General features: G+C 38.6%; 1 protein-coding gene across 6 annotated transcripts in view; it reads right to left on the reverse strand.

Moving 5' to 3' along the window:
• Nucleotides 1-1,013: 1,013 nt before the first annotated feature.
• The window catches only part of RIC8B (RIC8 guanine nucleotide exchange factor B), a 104,867-nt gene continuing 86,166 nt past the window's right edge, over nt 1,014-19,714 (reverse strand). Inside the window, exons 9-13 of one of the 6 annotated variants that reach the window (XR_006886186.1) lie at nt 16,943-17,062; nt 13,620-13,703; nt 9,234-9,371; nt 8,407-8,583; nt 1,014-2,401 (exon numbers count right to left, since the gene is read on the reverse strand). Coding sequence is in view for 3 of the 6 variants with exons in the window: in XM_046646569.1 (XP_046502525.1) it covers nt 2,290-2,401; nt 16,943-17,062 (232 nt within the window). In the remaining 3 variants the exon portion in view is untranslated. Of the gene's footprint in view, nt 2,402-8,406; nt 8,584-9,233; nt 9,372-11,990; nt 13,704-16,942; nt 17,063-19,714 lie in introns of those variants that run through there. The other 5 variants (XR_006886187.1, XR_006886188.1, XM_046646569.1 and 2 more) reach the window with 5 other exon arrangements.

Here is a 19,714-nt window from a genome sequence, read left to right on the forward strand (position 1 = left end):
TTCAAAAACACAGCTTAGTGCCCAGCGCAGGGAAACTCAAAATGAAACAGAACTCACTGAAAGTAGAAGAGCACAGCTACTTAAACAGGACTGTCCAGTCACTCTGCATAAAGCTGGCGAGATGGTATTTCACTAAACATGTCTTCATTTAGGCAAGCTGACACTCATGCCAAAGCTATTTGATTGTAGAGATTATAAAAATACTTTAAAAATGCATTTATAGAATGAAGTAATAAAAATACTTAAATTCTTTTTTTCTAAACTTTTTTCACATAATCTAAAATTATGAAGCCAAGTTTCATTTCAGTTACTGTTAAGACATGGGTCACCCACAACTACTCCAACTATTTTGGATGAAAATCCTAAAATGTATTCTTCCTAGCCCTTTATAGAACATTCTGGATTAATTTATCTTTTTAGAGAAACTAAGAGTCATCATTATGAGAATTAGTCTATGGGCCATACTGTTATACAGATACTTTCTGGGTCAACTAGAGTGTCCTTTGGGAAACAGATCGTCCCAGATTTGTGATGTCTTGAGTAATTTTTTCATTCTTCTGCCTTTCTATGCGGTTTTCAGTTGGCCTTTGTTGCTTTCAGAAGGCCTGCCCTCTATCTAGCGGCCTCCTCCTTTGCCATTTTTTTTTTTTTTTGGTGGGCTTGAAAGCCAGATAAGAAAACATGTTAGAAATGTATGCAAATTTTAGTAAAGAGGCAAAAAGGGAGATGCTTTAGGAGCTCTCCTATCAGGAAATTGTAAGAAACTTTGACATCTCTTTTGGCAGCTCGAAGGCCTTTAACACTCAATTCCTGATCTGTTGTTTTGCCAGAAGTGACTTCTGGATAAATGGCATTTTCAGGAATACTCTCTGTACTTTACCTATCCTTAGAAAGGCTATTATGGTAAGTGAGATAATGGATGTAAAAGCACTTTAAAAAAGCATAAACGGTGAAATAGTATTGTTTGCCCCATGTATCTATAAAGAAACACACACAGATGGCTAAATTGAATCAACCCCAATGTTTTATTTAATTTAAAGTTTTAAAAGGCAGTGGTTAAGCACATTATTTATGTGTATATATATGTATGTATACATACATACATACATATACATAAAAGGAAACCAACCCCTTTTCAACTTTAGCCACTGATTAACTAGGCCCACTGTCTACTGCATGATTCAGTTTCTACTTCATAAGACCAATTCTAAAAGTAAAAATAAACAGCCTTAATCAGTTTAACAGTAACTATTTGTGTTTCTTTTTTTTTAAATAAATAAAGTTACCATTAAACTGATCACATATGGTAGAAAGGGAGAACTCACACACACAAGCACACACACAGTCCCCAAGTTAAAACATGTGACGTATGAATGACCTATATGTACAAATGGGTGCTGCCGACTCCCCCACCCCCAGCAGAGGCCACCAAAGAACCCCAGTACTCAGGGAGTCCCCATTCCCTCTGCTGGGTTGGGGGACATGTGTTCCTGGCACCCCGAGTTAGACCTCAGAATGCATGCTCCCCATGCAACGATACAGATGGGGGCTCAGTTCTACGGTACTAGTGTTCAGGTACATGAGGGAATAAATAGGCATTTGTAGCTGCCTCAGAACTAAACCATCATTTATAACTCTTTATAGGGAGAAATGTATTCTGAAGTTCTAGATAAGTGATATACAAACTTTTAGAGTGTAGTCAGTTTGCAAGTCTGGGGCTGTGTGTGTGTGTGTGTTTGTGTGTGCATTTCTATCTATTTATACAAAATTGAAATGAAGTGAAGAGTGGGGCTAGGTTTAAGGAGCAGCTGCTTGGCTTCCATTTAGTCAGTCTTGATCTCACAAGTCGCTTGCCTCAGCCCTTATTTAGCAGCTCATCCTGCTTCTCACACGCTTCTGTCTGCTGGAGAGATTCAGACGGGGCAGCTCACACAAGTGAGAGGAGGGACACGGCCAAATCTTCTGCTAAGAATCTTGGCAAACAGAATGAAAGATTCAGCCAGGGCTGCTTTATAGAATGAAGTCCTTCAGTTCCATACTGATGAAATGGAATTCTTTTTTTTCTGCTTCTAGCCCCTGCAACTCCGTCTAACTGCAGCTCGGTATGAATGCCTCAATATCGCAAAAACACAGGATCACCTCTTAAATATACTGGATTCTCAATGAGTAAACCAGTTAATGTGTTTCTAGCCAAAGCAAGGGCATAAATGTTTTAGAGAAAAGATTCCCCTGGAGCTACAGAGAAAAGATGCTGATAAAAGCAATATGAGAGTTGAGCAGGTGATGCTTTCAGTCTGTGTCGGAGCTGGTCTCTTCGATGACAGAGTACTGGTTGAGTGCTTCCTCCAAAGGCGTTATTGTCCCATCAGGTTTTAGTCCCATTGGTTTAAGCAACTCCTCTCTGGAAAAAGAGAGAAAAGAGGAAAAAAAGTATTCACCAGCGTCACACATACACCCCTCCTCCCACCCAAACCCACATCCTTTTAAAAAGAAAAGTCTTTAAAAACCAAAGTATTTTTCCTCAAGCTCTCTCTGTGTGTTTGTAACAGGAAAGATGAAAGGGGCATGGAAAGAAAAAGAGGGAGATAAAAGACTTCATTCACACAGGCCAAACCTACTAAGCCAATTAAAAGTATGAAAAGTCAAGGTCTAAACGGGCTCAGGACAAGGAGCAGGTCCTTCTGTTTTTAATGATTAACCTTTTTTTCCCTTCCTTTTGTGGATTCGTTTTGTTTTAGTGAAGCTGAAGCTGCCAAAATTTCATCTGTCCCAGTGGGCCAGGCATCCAATTAAATGGCTGATTTGATATATGTGGATTTCTTCAATGAAATAAATCTGTCAGATTTGATTTTGCCTCTCCAATCTCTAGTGATACATAAGTACTTATTGATTCATTTCAAATCAGTTGGCCTTCCCCAACTTTCTCCCTCCCTTTTCTTTCCTCCTCCTTTTTTTAAAAAAATACCATTGCTTTTGTTTGTGGCAGTTTAATTATGGGATTGACAGCCATTTTAATCTCTTCAAAGCTCCCCAACTGCCTCTTTTCAGCTAATCCAATTATATCTACTCCACAAGTTACAGCCTCATCTAAAGATGATTAATTATTGATTAAGCCAATCAAAAAGCATTAGGAAAGATTTATTTAATCTTTTCATAGGCTCTTATTTATTACAGGGAGATTATGGCAAATGTACCTGTTGAGCTGCTAACTCTAGTCCTCCTCCCACCCCGAGAAGGTTAGCAGTGTACTTTAGGAGTAGCCTTGAAGAGGCCCATGAGCTGCTTAAGATGCGTTTCTCATGGAAATGGGCATCACTCCCTGGAAACGTCTATAATCAAGAACCTACATGGCAGCAGCTGTGATACTGCTGGGATTCGGAGTGAAGGGGAATTATAAAAACTCTCCCTCTGCCTCCATGCTGTTGTCCCTTAGGTCGGCGCAAAGAAGGAGTCCCTCTTGGGAAAGGCTGGCCACACAGCAGTGTGACCGTGTTAGAGGCGCAGTGAAATATCCTGGGGAGGGGTAAGAACAGCTCAGTGGTCACTGGATAAGCCAGGAGGAGCCTAATCAAGCAGCTCTCACTGGCACCAGAAGACGGCTGCTGACAGTTTGAAAAATCTATTTGAGTAATGTGGATGGCTGACTGGCTAAGTTGAGGCTCCTGAATGTTATAAAGTAGGAAACGTGTTTCCTGATCTAAGAAAAGGGGTCAGAATCATCAAGCTTAAAGTTGAAGGGGCCTTAGAGATCATTTAGTCCAACCCCCTCATTTAATAAAGGAGACTGAGTGACTTACCCAAGGTCACATATCTAGTGGCAAAGGTGAACCTGGGACCCAGGTCTCCTGAATCCCAGTCCTGTGCTCTTTGTAGCGCACCACATCTGGATTAATAGCTCTAATTGCACTGGAGGAGCAAACTCTGAGTTCAACTGTTCCACATCTGCTCAATAACTATGTGTGCCAGGAACTAGGTAATATACTGGGGAGAAAAGGAAGACTGGGCACAGTAGCTGCCCTTGAGCAGTGGGTGAAACGTATATATGAAAAATAACTTAGAACAAATGGGGTAAATGCTGTAACAGAATCACAAACAAAGAACTGTGACAGCTCCCGAGATGAAGCACAGACCAAACTGCCTGGGGAAGGTAGGGACAGTACCACCAGTGAGGTGTCCCATGCCAGGCAAAGAAGGCACAGAGCATTCAGGCAAAGGAGACTGTGTAAAGGGCTCTGTATGGTTCCATCTACTTGTGTGATTTGGTAGACTTTTGGATTGTGTCAATTTCTTTTCATGAAGCTGTGAAAAAGGTCCCAGTGTTTAGAGAGCGGTGAGGGTCAATGAAGGTGTGGCAGGAGATACGGCTGCAAGGGTAGTTTGGGGTCTAGTAGTCAAGTGTCTTAAATGCCAAAGTAAGGGGCTAGGGTCTTACCCTGCAAGGAATGCCCGATCAGGTCTGTTTTAGAGGGAGGCATCTCTGGCAGCAGTGTGGTAGACACACTGGAATAGGAGGAAACTGGTGGCAGAGAGACAAGTCATTAGGATGTCATTGTAACAGTGTGTGTCAGAGGAGACAGAAAGCTGGATTATGGCTGTGGTTGTGGAAAGAAAAGGCAACATTTCTGAGGTAGATCTCTGATCCACTGGAAGGGCAGGGGGTTGGTGAAGGAGAGTAAGGAGTAGAGTGCCCTTTTGTCTTCTAGCTCAGATGACCAAGTGGATGGTGATACCATTCACTGGAGCAAGAACACAGCAGATGGAGTGGATTTGTTGGGGAGATGCTAACATCTTTTAGGACATGAAGAGTTTGAGGTCCTTGCATGACAACCAGGTAGAAATGTTTAGTTGGAGTCAGAAATAATCTGTTCCCATTAAAACTTCTCTCTAGCTCTGATATGCACTACATATCTATATTTTTATAACACAGTTTCCCAACTGATTGTGAAGGACTTTGTGATATTGGACACTATTTACTAATAATTGATGCAAAAGGAGAAGGGGACAATCTTCTGGGAATGAAACATTAAGAGATAAGAAAGTTCAAAGGTCTACCAGGATTGGTGGACTGAGGGACAGTAAGGTGGGGTAGGCTGAGGGTAGGGTTAGGTCGAAGTAGGATCAGCAGATGGGACTAAAGTAATTCTATCAAGATAGTGATGAATTGCTGGGTGGATACACCATCACCCTAACATTACTACCACGACTGCGTTTCCTTGATAACAGGATGATACTGGGGCTAGCTACCAACTTATACAAAGTAGCTAGCACTTTCTCATCCAAACCCAGGAAGAATATTTTCAAATCAAGTCCATTGGTTTCATCTCTACTCCCTAATCCAATTTTACAATGGAAATAATTAAGAACATGACAAAAATTTTATGGCCAAATTATGGGTATTCATCTACGGAATAAAGGGCCCCATATTTTAATTCTCACTTGTGAACTATCCTTCGTCAAGCATTTATTTTTTGGGTCCTTTGTATCACCCCTCTGCTAACAGGGAAGGTCCTCTGAAGGTATGAGTTTTCTTTTTCACGTGGCTCCATGTTATGCTTGGATCTACTGACATTTCTGTGGGAGGAGGTGTCAGTGATAACTGGCCACATAATCATGCATTCAGGCAAATGAATTAAGGCAGTACTGTGATGCAGTGGAAAGAACAAAACGATCTGGAGTCAGGAAGTCTGTTTGAAGTCCTGGCTTATCCACTTACCAGTTGTGTGATCTTGGGCAAGCCTCTGAGTCTCAGTTTCCCCATCTGTGAAATGGGGGTAATGATAATACTAGCTCTACCCACTTCCTAATGATGATATAAAAAGTAATAGTACTAGTAGTGGTAGTAGTAATAGTAATAGTAGTAATGTAGATAAAGAGTTCTATGAACTGTGAAGGAGTACTAAATACTAGCTGTTATTACTGTGACAGTGAAAGGCACATCTAGGTTTTGGAATCAGACAGACCTAGCTTCTAATCCTGGATTCATCACTCATAACAGTATGACCTTGAACTCTCTGAACTTCAATTGTCTTATCTCTAGAATTGGATGGGAATACCCACGTCACTGAGCTGTCATGAGGGCAAAAGGTCATTGTACATATAAAGTGTGCAGTGTAATGGCTGGAATGTAGCTGGACCCCACGAATTGCATTTCCTGTCCTTTATGTGCTTATGGAAGGTTTCCCCAAGCTTATTAAGGCACTCTTTGGGAATAAGTGGGGGAAGAATATGCAGAAGCAAATAAAAGACATGGTCCCTGTCCTCAAGAAGCTTTTAGTCAGTTCAGAAGATAAAACACACACACATTACACAATATTAAAAGAATTACAGAACAGCAGATCAACAAGCTTGAGATGATTAACAGGCAGCCCTGCTTTCCCTAGCTTGACAGTTCACCCATATAGCCCTACTGTAATTGAAATTTGTTTAAAGGAGATTTCTTGTCCTGTTTGGGAGTGGAAGGAGAGAAGATCACTTATAGATATGTGACCGTCTTTTCCTTATGGGCCCCCCAGCTTACTTTTCAAATCCCCATCTTACTGTTTCTGATCTTCTTTCTCTCTATCATACAACTAGCAGCCCACAAATACTAAAATGAAATCTTTGATATAGAGACTCACACCTAAAAGGTCTGATAAAGGACCTGGTTATACTAGACTGTTTCATTTAATAAGATTTGTTGTATCTAGATCAGCAAGATGTGGACAGAGAATGGGCCGCATTAATGAATACCACAGAAATGTTACTCCACCAGTCATATGGGCTATGTACATGTGGGAGGGACACGGAAGAGATGCGGATGCTGATCACAGGCTCCTTGCAGGAGGTGGACTCAGGGCCAGACTGTAATGACAGTGATGGACATGGATTCATGGGGAGAAAGGCATCCCAGAAGCGGAAGAATCAGTCAAGCAAAGGCACAGAAGCAAGAGTTAGTTGTGTGCAGGGATCGGCAAGCAGGTTGGCTTGGCTGAGGTAAAGGAAAAAGAAAGCTCAAAACAGATATGGGGTACGAAAGAGGAATTGAATGGAGACTCTGAAATCCTAGGCTGACAAGTCTGGATTATAGTACAAAGGTATTTTTGTCTTCTATTGTAAGGGCCCCACATTTAAGAATACTGATTAAAAATAATTCTCATTACAAAGTTTGAAAGCTATGAAACAATATTGCTCTGACATATTAAAAATAAAATGTTCTATGCTTTAATCATTCAATTTTCATATCCCTATGTGTCTAGCACAGTGCCTTGCAGATAGCAGATCCTCAATGAGTGTTTATTAACTAAATTTAGTTGCAGTTGATATTATCTTGCACTTTCACAGAAAGGAAAGGTATGGTGTTTTATGGGACTCCTAATAATAAACCACAACCAAGAGAAAAGCTGCATCTTTGGGTATAAGATTCACTTTCATCATCAAGATTTACAGAGTTAGGAAGGGTATTAGCATTATACAGGAAATTCTGCATAATGCTTTCCAGGATTTCTCGTTCTCTACTAGACTGTGAGCAACTTGAGGGCAGAGTCCATGTCTTACCTGGCTGTAATTTGCAGTATCTAGTACAGGATGGGGCACACAGTAGATGCTCAGTAAATGTTTATGGAAAGAATATAATACATGGGTCACAGCATAAATGGAGAATGGTAGAGAACCATTTGTCAGGAATCATTCTCATATTATTTTAATTGAAATTATTTCCCTGATGAGTCAATGTCATCAGACATTCTGACCGTCCAGCAGAAGTCAGGCCCTCTTTGTACCATACAGCCTGGATTCCCAACCACCAACTGGTATAACTCAGCTTTTTATATATGGGGCATCAGGAGGTCTACATTCTTGTCTCAGACCTTCTACTAACTTGCTGGGTGTCCTTGGGCAAGTCATTTCCTTCTCTGGGCTTGAGTCTCCTCAATATAAAATAAAGGGTTGGACAAGATGATCCCCAAGATTCTATTATAATTCTAAGAGTCTAAACATTAGGCTACTAAATAATTCTAATCTATTTAAAAAGCTGCTAGGTTTTTAAGACACTAAAACTCAATACTGCTAAGCCTTTAGTTTCTAATCAAGATATTCTAAGGCTGAGTCAAACAAAGCATCCTACCTAATTGTCACTGACATACACCAAGACCAGAAATCCTTTCTGCAAAACTACCAGCAGATGATTAGAATGATTACAAAAGTAAATCAAAGCAATGGCAAATGTTACAAGGAAGGATCTAAATTCAATCATGGCCCTCAATAAATAGGCCATTTCATGAAGAGTTACTGGTCCTAAATTATGAAGGTCCCACCTAAAAAGGATGGCTAGGTGTCAGATATATGTACATCATGGTTAAATGGAGATACTATATTGAAATGTGCATCAGGATTAAGATATTCACATAGCAACAACTCCTTCATACTTACCTTCAATGCTATATACAGGCCTTAACATAAGTTAAGACTGCCCTCGTTATCATCAAAAAGTACAGTGATGTCTACTGGATAAAGAGCCCATTCTAGGCACTGTGACAGTATCATGGCGGGCTTCTCATCTGATCAGGCATCTGGCCAGGGAAGAGATAAGCCTCCAAGAATGTTCAACTGGAACGAAACATCATTTAGAAATTTGATCTTACTAAACGATAAGGAATCATAATCTATAAGGGCTTGGCCAGGCACGAGGACACAGATAAAGCACGTCCAAGAAAGGAAATCCTATTTTGCCCCAGCCTAACCCTTAGGACTGCTAATGGAAACCAAAAAGTACTTTAAGATTCAGGGGTGGGAGATTATGGGATTTATACCATATTTTAAATTTTCTGGTCTATTTTTTTTGTTTTCCACATACATTTTAACATTTTCCTGAGCCACCATTTCCCTGTTAAGTATGGTCCTCTGGGATGCCTGGGCTTATATAACTTTTCAGAACCTTAGTGAAGAAGGTTCCACTTTTTAGGGCTTCTGGTTCCTATGTAACTCTTCCCCCCAGAAATGACAGTGCAATATTGGGGCTCAGATAGCAACATACCCAATCGCACATCATAGAATAGGCCAGATATGTATGTGTATAAAACACGTTACTTGACCTGGAAGCAAGAGAATACTCTTGCCCACAGCACATGTTTTTGTGCACTACAAACAAAGCATTCAATTCAAGGGTACTTGTTGAAAAACAGGACATAATTAAGCAGTTGGTAAAATGCATTCTTGTTTCCCACTTGCAGATCTCCCAAGAGTCCCTTCGAATTTACCTATACGAGTTTCAGCTTCCCGCTTGCCACTTAGCTTGATAACGACTCAAAAATCATTCCCTGTTTTCAAGGGCTCTTCTTTCTTGTCTGCTCTGTGTACTACAGGGCAGTATTGACACATGGAATTAATGACAGGGTCTGTAATGAAACAACAGTCATGCAAACACCAGTCTGCTCTTTTGATAAAACAGCATGTTAGAGACCTATTCACCTCCCTCTAATTGAGTACTGCATAATAGTTCCGAGCCTTTTCTGTAACATATTTTGTTCTATGATTAGAAAAGAAGAAAAGGGGGGAACCTATGAGACACTGCTTCCTTCAGTCACCCCTTGCTTCATTCTCTGTTTTTAATGAGGGTGGCTGCTATTTAGGCAGGCTCTGTTACATACTTGTTTTGTTGACTTCTGTACAATGTATAACAAAACCCAAGACGGGATAATTGGGAACCATTTCTTTGGCACAGGGATTCCTGCTCTTAATGTAGGGTTGGCTTGGAAAAAAGAACCCTGACATATTAAATTAGCCATTTCATATTTAATTCCTTTTCACATTTGAAAGATAGGATGAGAAACTGGTATATAAAGCATTTTAATTAACACAGAGCTTTTCCAAAAATGCCTGCTAGAATGGAGCCTGTGATAGTTCAGAGAAAGAAGCTCTGTAATCTTTGCTATAATTCCAAATCTGACAGTGCATCTTATTTCAAGATTTCAGCATCACTGGAACAGTCCATAATCCACTGAAGTACAATGGATTTGCCAATAACTTGTTATATTCTGTAAGTGTTTTGAACCCTTTATTCTTATAGAAATAATATGATAACCTTTGGCACTGGTTAACATGTTCAGTTACATACTGTGAAAGAGCGTTTTTTGGGCTTGAACCCTGATTCTTCATCTTTCATTATATCTTTCATCTAATGGCTTCTTAGTGCTGACTGGTTATACCGATCTTGCACTAAGCCACTAACCCAGTATGTAGAAGGGGTATAGTGGCTTATCTGTAGCAAATTTGAGGTTGTCAGGCTGCAACTTTCAAAAAATAATTCTGAGATTCTTCCTTCAGTCTCATCATTGTGCTTTAGGATTGGGTACAATTGGGAAGGTAAAGTATGTGGCTAAAGACATCGTTCCCAAGACAAATTGATATGGCATATTGTCCACACCATGTCCTTCCACTTTGTAAGGGTAATTGGGAGTTATTTACATAGTCCCATAGGGAAGCCTTTTTAAAGCTGGGCTTTCTTAATGTGATCACATTCCATGTAAGAATTTTTTAGAATACCTACAACCGTTCTCTTGTCAAAATAATTAAAAGACCTTATTATTAACATCAAATCATAGCAGTTTTACTGGTTTCCTTCATATAAAGCTGTTTTTGTTTTTGATGTAAGCTATTTATTTAGCACCTGACCTGATATTTGAGAAGGGCTCAATTATGGAATAAAAAAGCAGGAATGCATATCCTCCAAATCTTAATTCTCTCATTAGGTAAATATGCTTCCTGTCTTTGTGCTTTGCATTTATTTAAAATTTAGAATGTCTTATTAAAAATTATCAGACTGACACATTTTTGAGAGCTGTTAGTAATTTTTCAAGATAACAAAAGATCTGGAGTCTTGAAGACAGAGAACCGAGTCCTGGCTATGTCATTAACCAGATGCATAATCTTGGGTCAGTCACTTAATCATTGGTCCCATTTCCTCCTCAGTAAAATACCTCTTGCCCTATCTAATTAATTCACAGGGCTGTTTTAATGTTCAATGGAGATAATATATATGGGAGCACTTTTTAAACTTTAAAGCACTATATAAATATTAGTTTTTTATTATTGTTCTCATTTCTGTTAGAAGATCACATGCAAAGCTTCTAAAAGTATGCTACCCACCTCACATTAAAGAGCATGGTTAAGAAAATAATAGAGAAAGGGGTTAGGGATAGTGCTAGAAGAATAAAATTCAGTTTTATCCTTAGGCGAAGGTGTTCTTCAATATTTCTTGGTAATTCCTCTATAGAACTTTTCTATCCTGTTGTCCAAATTAGCAAAGTAAATACTAATAAGAGGTCAGCATGCCAAATGACACTGTTGAATAAGGCAGTAGAAACAGAAGTTCTTACATGCTCTTCCCAATTGGAAAGATTCAAAAGTTAAGGGAGGAGGCTAACTAAGAAAGCAAATAGCCAGTGGAGATTATTCTTACTTGATGTTTCTCTAACAGACAGAAGCCATTTCAGCTAGTGCTCAAACCAGGAGCTCAAAGTAGTCGTTCCTACTACAGAGTTAAAGGACAATGACTACCAATAGGCAATACAAAGGTAGTGTGACAACCTTCTTAGAGGTGTCTAGCCAGTGGAAGGGCCCTCTACAACATAAAGATATACACTATCAACTTTCTCAAATTAATCCTCCCTGGCCACTTTACGGGTATAATAATATAACTGGATCCAAGTTCCCTTAATTGAACTTCCAAGCAACCTTACAGTGTACTTTAATGATGTAGAACAGTGCTGTCTAATAAAAATACAATGTATGCTACAAAAGTAAGCCATATATGTAATCTGAAATGTTCTAGTAGCCACACTGAAAAAGTAAGAGAAGACAGGGAAAAGTAATTTTAATGTATTTTGTTTAACCCAATATATCAAAAATATTATTTCAACGTAAAATCCATATTAAACATTTGAGATATTTTACATTCTCTTTTTGTACTCAGTCTTTGAAAGTGTGAGTATTTAACACTTTTAGAACATCCTAATTCAGGCTAACCACATTTCAAGGGCTCAAGAGTCACATATGGCTGGTGGTTACCATACTGCACAGCACGTATCCAAAGGATTTTCTGATGTAAACAACATCTTTTTACTTTCATACCTACAATAGTTCTCACAATGCTTTAAAAATTGGATCATGTTTCTGAAATGTACCTGAAAAGCATTTCCTTGACTGATAATAAACATGAGTGTAATCACAGTTGGCAACATTTTTGTAAGCAGAGTAACTTATTTATGAGGAAAAAATTATGTATTTGTTACTTTTGAATCATAAATCATCTGTCCCAACTTTAGTAAATTTAAAAACAATCTTTGGATTAAAGGGAACTATTCCTATATTTGGTACCTGCATTTATTAAGAAAGCCATGTCCCAAATACTACACAATGGCTGGCAAAAATAATAATAATAATAATTGGATAAGGAGTAGATAAGAAATGGGAAGACAACTATTATTTATTTAGTTACATAAATGTCAATTTTAGAAGATTCTGATAGTAGAATATATAAGCAAAAAGGCAATGCACCTTGTTAAACAGAGACAGGGTCAGGGTTGGGTAGAAGATTAATCAGTCTTGGTTCTAATTAAGGAACTAAAGGGAATTAGAAAAGTCAAAACAAAGCTGAAACTTGAAATATTATTTCCCTTGGTTAGTTTAAGCTTAGGTCAATTAATTCTGTCTTCCCTGTTCTAGAGGAGGCTGCATTATACTATATATGAGTTGTCTGCTGCAGCTCAGGTGAATGCAGTTGCATTAGCCACACTGGACTTGCTCAACCACACACAATCCCCATCCTAATCTCCCCCTTAAACTGCAGGGACTTACTTTTTTTCCAGTTCAGAGAAGGAAAGAGGAGGCGGAAAGGCAGGCAAATTTCATCCCCTTTACTACCTCTGCTTGCACATTAAAAATGTCAAAGGAAGCTTTCTATGATCTCATGCCTCAGGCCTTAATGCTTATGTTTGATAAATATTATTATTATACTATATTAAAGGAATTATGCACCCCAATATTTAAATTAGCCAGTCATGGGCCAAAGTAGCTTTATGGAGTTCCTTTCTAGCCCTGAATTTTATGACATCTGGTCAAGAAAAAGAACTGACAAAAGTATATTTTAAAGTCTTAAACCATGTAGGCCATTTTATGGAGCAAAAAATTGATCTTCAGATTTGGGGATCAGCTGTGTTCATTATTTCATCATCACACACTGGGGAAACCAGAGGGTAACAAGGCACTGTACTAGCTAGACATGATGGGATGTATAGGGTTCAGATTATTCTTAAGAGAGACTTCCAAATCCACTGCCAATCTCCTTATCTACATCTGTCACAAATACAATCCTTATACGAAAAAAAATCACTTAGAATACTACTAAGTCAGTTGGTATTCAATGGGAAGAAAATGTTTGAGCACCAATCTCTCCAGTGTCCTTGGGAATCTAGCTGAGATACAGCTGCTAAGGTGGTGAGCTCCTTGAGGCAGTGCCTATGTCCAGCATGGAGGCAAAATGGAAATGTAATTTTAATTTTTGCATTGGTGGTTTTACAGTTTATGGTAGTGAATAACATCTATACCCTACACCAGGCTCAGTAACAGTACTCGGCATGACCAACCTTAGTCATCACTTTGGTAAGTGCTTTGGCACGGGCCACTGTTGCTAACCACCATCCTGGTACAGGTCCTTCACATCTGCTCTCCTATGGATGGAAAAAAGGAAGTGTCTAGTGTCCATTCACTGGCCACGTCACCTCCAACCCTATCCTTTACTCACATGCCTTTCAATTCAGGCCCAGGAGAAAATAATTTCATTCTTGAAAAGGAAAGTTTAATCAGACAAAGCTACAGTACACTCTTAACACAATAGAGACTTGGTGGGATGTAGAACGTCCTCAGAGTGACAGCTGAGGGAACTAACCAGTAGCACAATGCTGAAGAGGATGATTAGGAAGTGTTCTGGCAAACACTGACCCAGACAGACACAGTAGCACAGTGGACAGAGCAAAAGTCTTGAGGTCTGGAAAATGAAGTTCCTAGTCTCACTTTATTATGAAGCTAGAAAGAGAATGTATGTGAAAGTGTTCTGTAAACTGTTAAAGGAATGGATTATCACCAGTTATTAGCTTGGAAATGTTCAGGGCAAATCTTTGGGCCTTGCTCCAATGATAAATCTCATAACATTGTATTAATCAAATAATGATAAAACAACCTGAGCTCTTTGGAAGAAAGATGTAGTATGTGAATGCCAAAAATTTATCTTAATAAAGTAAATTTCCCTCTACCTGGAATGAATGGTCATTTTTCCATTTGTCTATTAAATACCTCTTAAACTTCAAGGATCAGCATAAATGCTACCTTCCCTATGAAACAGTCCCTGATTCATCCAGACAGAATGAACTGCTCCTTTTCCTGGGTGCTTACAGTTCAACATAGACCTTATTTTGTCATTATTTCCTTCTACCTTATATTCTAGAATAGATTACAGCCACTCTTCCACTAGAATGTGAGTTTTCCAAAAGCAGACTGTCACATTGACCTCTGAATTTCCTTTATCTTCCTAGCCTAGTGCCTTGCACAGAATAGCTGCTTAATAAATGTTCCCTGAATTGTACTGAATTTAGTTTACTTTGGTTTTATGGCACTTTTTTACCTCAAAAAAACAAAAACCAAAAACCAAAAAACAACAGTGAAAAGAGAGAAGAAACTTAAGACAAACATGTAAGATGCATAAAGAATGGCTTCATTCTTTGCATTCCTGCTTTGGAATGCCCACTGCTGATCTTCATAGAGTTTTGTCATTGTTATTAGTGAGAGCAAATGTTAGAAAGCATACAAAGGCAGACCATGTAAAAAACCCACCACACCATGCAAAAAGTCTATGTGATTTAGGACTGTTATCAAAGTTGTCTTTAGCTTCAATTTTAATAGCAAAATTGGTACCATCAAAGTTACCACAAGACATATTTGCTCTGCTTTATACATGTAAAAATCAGTATCACCTTCTTGATTGAGTTGGACATTTGTTGGGTAAGTACATATCTTCTTTGAGGCATAGATTAAATCAATTGGAAGCTTGGGTAGTTCCGACTTGACGCTTGTGTATTTATTTGTTGGCAGCTTTGAGAATATGTGGATTCCCCAGAGATTAAGAGGAGAAGGAGTGAGCACCGTTTTCTGATCCTGTTACATGGATGCCTTATGAAGTGGTCTTGTCTCTTTCAGTAAGTCAAGTACCTAGATTATGCCACATTACCGTAGGCAGTTCTTTCCCCCATCTCCTACTTTCCTGTCTTGGAGTTTATTTATCCAGGGTATATGAGCCAGTTGAATAGCATCTGTGATATCTTCTAAGAACTCATATTATTGAAATGAAATTTATGAAAATGAAATTTATGAAAATGAAATTTATGCAACTGAACTGTTTTACTGTCCTAACACACTAATATGCTCCACTCAGGTCCTTGTTAACACTCCCTTTCCAGCTTCTACCAGCTTCTGTTGGTTCTCATCCTGTTATACTTATACCTGTTATACTTATACCTGTTATACTTATACTGTGTTGTATTAGTTACATCAGATCCTTTTGGAAGTAGCCAAGCACAGATCTTATTTTTATATATTCATTCAGAACTTGCTATTTTGCCTCCTATAGGTTTGCCCTATCAGTATTTTCTCTTTTTGCAACTTCCTTCAGGGAAGGAACATGTCTGTTCTATACAAAGGTATGGAGAACGTCATTTGCAAACAGATAACAAATGTCTTTAGCATAATTAGTTAGCTGTAAATTCTAACCTTCTTGGGAAAGGATGAAAAGTTAAAAAGACTAGCTGGAAGTCATAAATTCTAGTCATACTAGCTTTGTAGATGATGAAGCTACTTACTTCTATATAACTTCTACCACATTACCAGCATCATTTGAAAAAAGTTCAGACTCTGCAAAGTGTCTAAATACCCATACTTGTCACACTGCCCATGTCAGCCTCTTGTTTTTGAACATTTCTACTCTAAGCTTCTTGCTGTGCTCTTAGCCTCTGCTTGTTTCTTTGTCACATCTTTCCCCTCAAGGGTTGGTTTCCTGGCTTTCCCATTCCAGTTGCTACTTCTCTTGACTGAGGGATGCTAGCCTATACATAGCTGTGAAAAAAGAGATGACCAGAAGAAATTCATCTTTAAGTGGCAGCTGCCACCAACACACAGAAGCACTCACTCAAGATGGCTTAAAGGAGATAGTGACTCAATGTATGACTGGAAAATAGAGCACTTCAGGCAAGTGTGAAAGGAATTAATATTTTCTAGTAACTCCTCCAAGATGACTAGTTGCTGATTAGTATATATTTAATTATTTTCAAAACTGGCTATTTTTGGAGGGGAAGGAAGTGTGAAACAAGAAGGGGAGGGGAGATTGTTTTTAGAACCCCTAATTAATACAAGCGCCTGCTTTCGGGAAATCCTTCATTTGAGCTATTCCTCTTCACTTTTTCCTGTTGGGTGCATGACATTTTAGAATTCTTGTTTTCAGCAGCAAACCAAAAAGACAGAACTGCAAACTTGCACACCAAAAATGAAGGGAAAAAAAGCATCATGATTTGGAACAAAAACCAAAACAGACTAAAACAAAAAATACAAGCAGCAGCAAAATCATTGAACCTAGCTCACAGCATCTTTTTGAAGACAGGGAGGTTAGTTGGTTAAATGTCACAGTGATCTAGTAGTTACTATCCTAGCCTTGAGAGTTTAAATGTTTAGGAATGCACATCCAGAAGCGGCACATCTAGAAAACCATGGGAGCCAACAGAGATCGGAACTACCGCTGCCTGAGCCACCCTGTTCCGAGCAACATGGATTTCCAGAGTTGCTGTTCTATGGTAACTCTCAGTGAGAGAGACAAAGAAATAGAACATTTTTGAAACCAAGCAAAAAATGGATGGGAATACAATACCTGGAAAGTTTATCAAGCATGTTGACAAGTTTCATGGCTTCATATTCTTTTTGTTCTTCTGTCATTTCATCTATGGGGTTTGGCATTGGTTCCTCTAAATGACCAGTGATAAGATTAATGCTACAAAAAGAAAAAAAAGTTATGCTGTATGTTTTAAAATTATGCTCTTTCTATACTTTTCTGGTCCAAGTTGTAAATTATAATAAGAAAGAGTATAATAGCCAAAAAATTGGCAATAATAGCAATTTTATGGTATAGAACTGCTATAGGAATTCTTTAAAAATTGACTTTTCCTATTAATTTGCTTTGGAAAATGAGTGATAGCTATTGTTTTTAAAAAAGTAAAACTAACTTGCCAACTTTTTTTTTAAATAAAAAAGGTGCTGCTTTTTAAAAATGTGAAATTTGATTGGTGCCGTTAGGATAAATATCCGTGGATGCACAGCTTATTCATTAATTAGAAGGGGGCAAATGATTTCAGAGAAGGAGAAATCCATTTTGTGATACAGCATAAAGCAAATATGTCAAAAAAATTGAAAAATGATGACAGAGAGGCTGGAGTCTGAAAATGAAAGCATGCCAATTTATAATTTCAGGAAATTAGTCCATTAGTGAGACCACAGAAGGCAATGAGTGTTTAAATAATAAAAGATAAAGCAGAGGAACAATTTTAATTTGATTTGATCTGACCTAGATAAAAGGAGGAATGAAATCTAGCCTACCAAGTGACAGGTGTATCATCTGGCTTTTTGGAAATAGATTTAATAAAGTACTTAAAATGAATACATTCCATAAACTTTGTATGAAGTTCTAATACCAAACAAGCTATCCCCTTAGAAAAAAAGCCACACTAATTTTTTTTTTTGAGGACGTGAAATAAAAGATAATTCTTTCAATAGCTGCTAAATATCTATAGTTAAACATCTTTCTGGAGAAGCAGACAGGAGGTTATAGCATTTTGTACCAGCCAAGTACAGACAGTTGGGTTTTCTTTTTTGCTTGGAACTAACATCTACTGCCAATCTTCCCTTTTTTTTTTTTTTTTTTGCTGGAGGAAGATTAGCCCTGAGCTAATATCTGTGCCAATCTTCCTTTATTTTGTATGTGGGTCACCACCACAGCATGGCTGACGAGTGGAGTGGGTCCATGCCTGGGATCTGAACCTGTGATCCTGGGCTGCCAAAGTGGAGTATGCCAGACTTAACCACTACACCATGGGGCCGGCCCCTTGAAGTACAGTCAGTTTGTTTTTAATGATCAAATGAAATATCCCTGAAAACAGCAAATTGCTAATAAATTGCTTTCTAGGGTCTACAAACACAAACGCTTTCAGGGGCCAAGACTTCAGGATAAGCAAATGAATGAATTGGTCAAGTATAAACAATGAGGAGTGTTGGGGACTACGGTAAACTGGAGAACAGTGCTAGAGAAAAATATCATGCCAGCCAAAACAAAGACAATGTGACCAATTAGGTCCTCTGGCAGCTAGCTTACAAGCCCTCCCTGCTTTAGACTTTTACTTGGGCAAGTTAACTTTCTTTAATGACCAGGGCTTTTCTCATTTGGAGTAAGAGCTTTGTCACTAGGTACTATTATCTATTACTAAAAGATTTCCTTTTCTTTTTTTACATTCCTCAGAGGCTACATGGCATATGGATTGTTGTGGAAGGACTCGGTGCTCACCATCCTCAAAAACCAGATCTAAAACATCTGTTTTCCATTCTTGCGTTAAGACCTATGTCTAGAGCCATGGTTAAAAAACTTTTTTAAAGCAGAGGGACTCCCTTCCCCACTTTTTAAACAAATGAAATCTACACAGAAAGCTGATATATAAAATAGACAAAAGTGGAACTGCTTAGGCAGAAGAGGGGATAGGGATGGCCAAGGAGAGTTGGGGCCTAAACCCCTTCGATTTGTCCACACTCATTTGTTTCCTCTTGAGGTAGCCCTGAAGGCACTTTCAGGAACTCCGGGCAACAGCCTGAAAACCCTCAGGCTATCAGTGATTGTTAGCCTTGGCTGTACATTAGAAATACTTAGGAAACTTTAAAGAAAAGGCTTGGGCCTCACCTGAGGCCAACTAAATCTGTAAGTATTTTTTTGTTTTCCTGGTGATTCTGATACACCATGAGGTTAAAACCACTGGGCTAGAGTGCCTACTTCAGACACTCATTATGTGCTACTATTCCTTCTCCTTTTTTTCAGTACTCATAAAAAAAGAGAAAAGGCCTCTAGTTAGTGGCCATTAACAAAAATGCTGAATTGGGGTCATCATATTTCCCAAAAGTCACAAAAGAGGACCCAGACAAGGCTTCTGAGAACTACGGAGTTTTAAGATGTATCCAGATGCCATACTGAAAATGTAAGTCCACCGCTCATCTATTATTTGTTTAGGCATGTAACAATGGGACATGTTTTTACTAGTTTCTCTTCTGCCTGCTAAATTGGAAAAACAACTAGTCTTATAAATAAGTAAAGGTACTTATATTACAGGCACATACCACTCCCCAAGCAGACAAAGGAAATCAGGCCTCAGAGGAAAATATAAGGAAGGTAGATGTATTAATTATGTAGATCATGCTCATTTGCCTCTTGAGAAAAAACTGCTCTCTTCAAGTTCAATGAAGGGGTGATTTAAAAAATCAGATCCACAGACTGTTTTAGAATATAATGACACTAGCACAAGCCATCATGTGCCTTAAGGAAAGAAAAAAATGTGTCAGGAGGACACACTGGTGAGCTCTGTGATATTATGGATACCGCAGCATACAA

The sequence above is a fragment of the Equus quagga genome, chromosome 19 (assembly GCF_021613505.1).
Source record: "Equus quagga isolate Etosha38 chromosome 19, UCLA_HA_Equagga_1.0, whole genome shotgun sequence".
Lineage (NCBI taxonomy): Eukaryota > Metazoa > Chordata > Mammalia > Perissodactyla > Equidae > Equus > Equus quagga.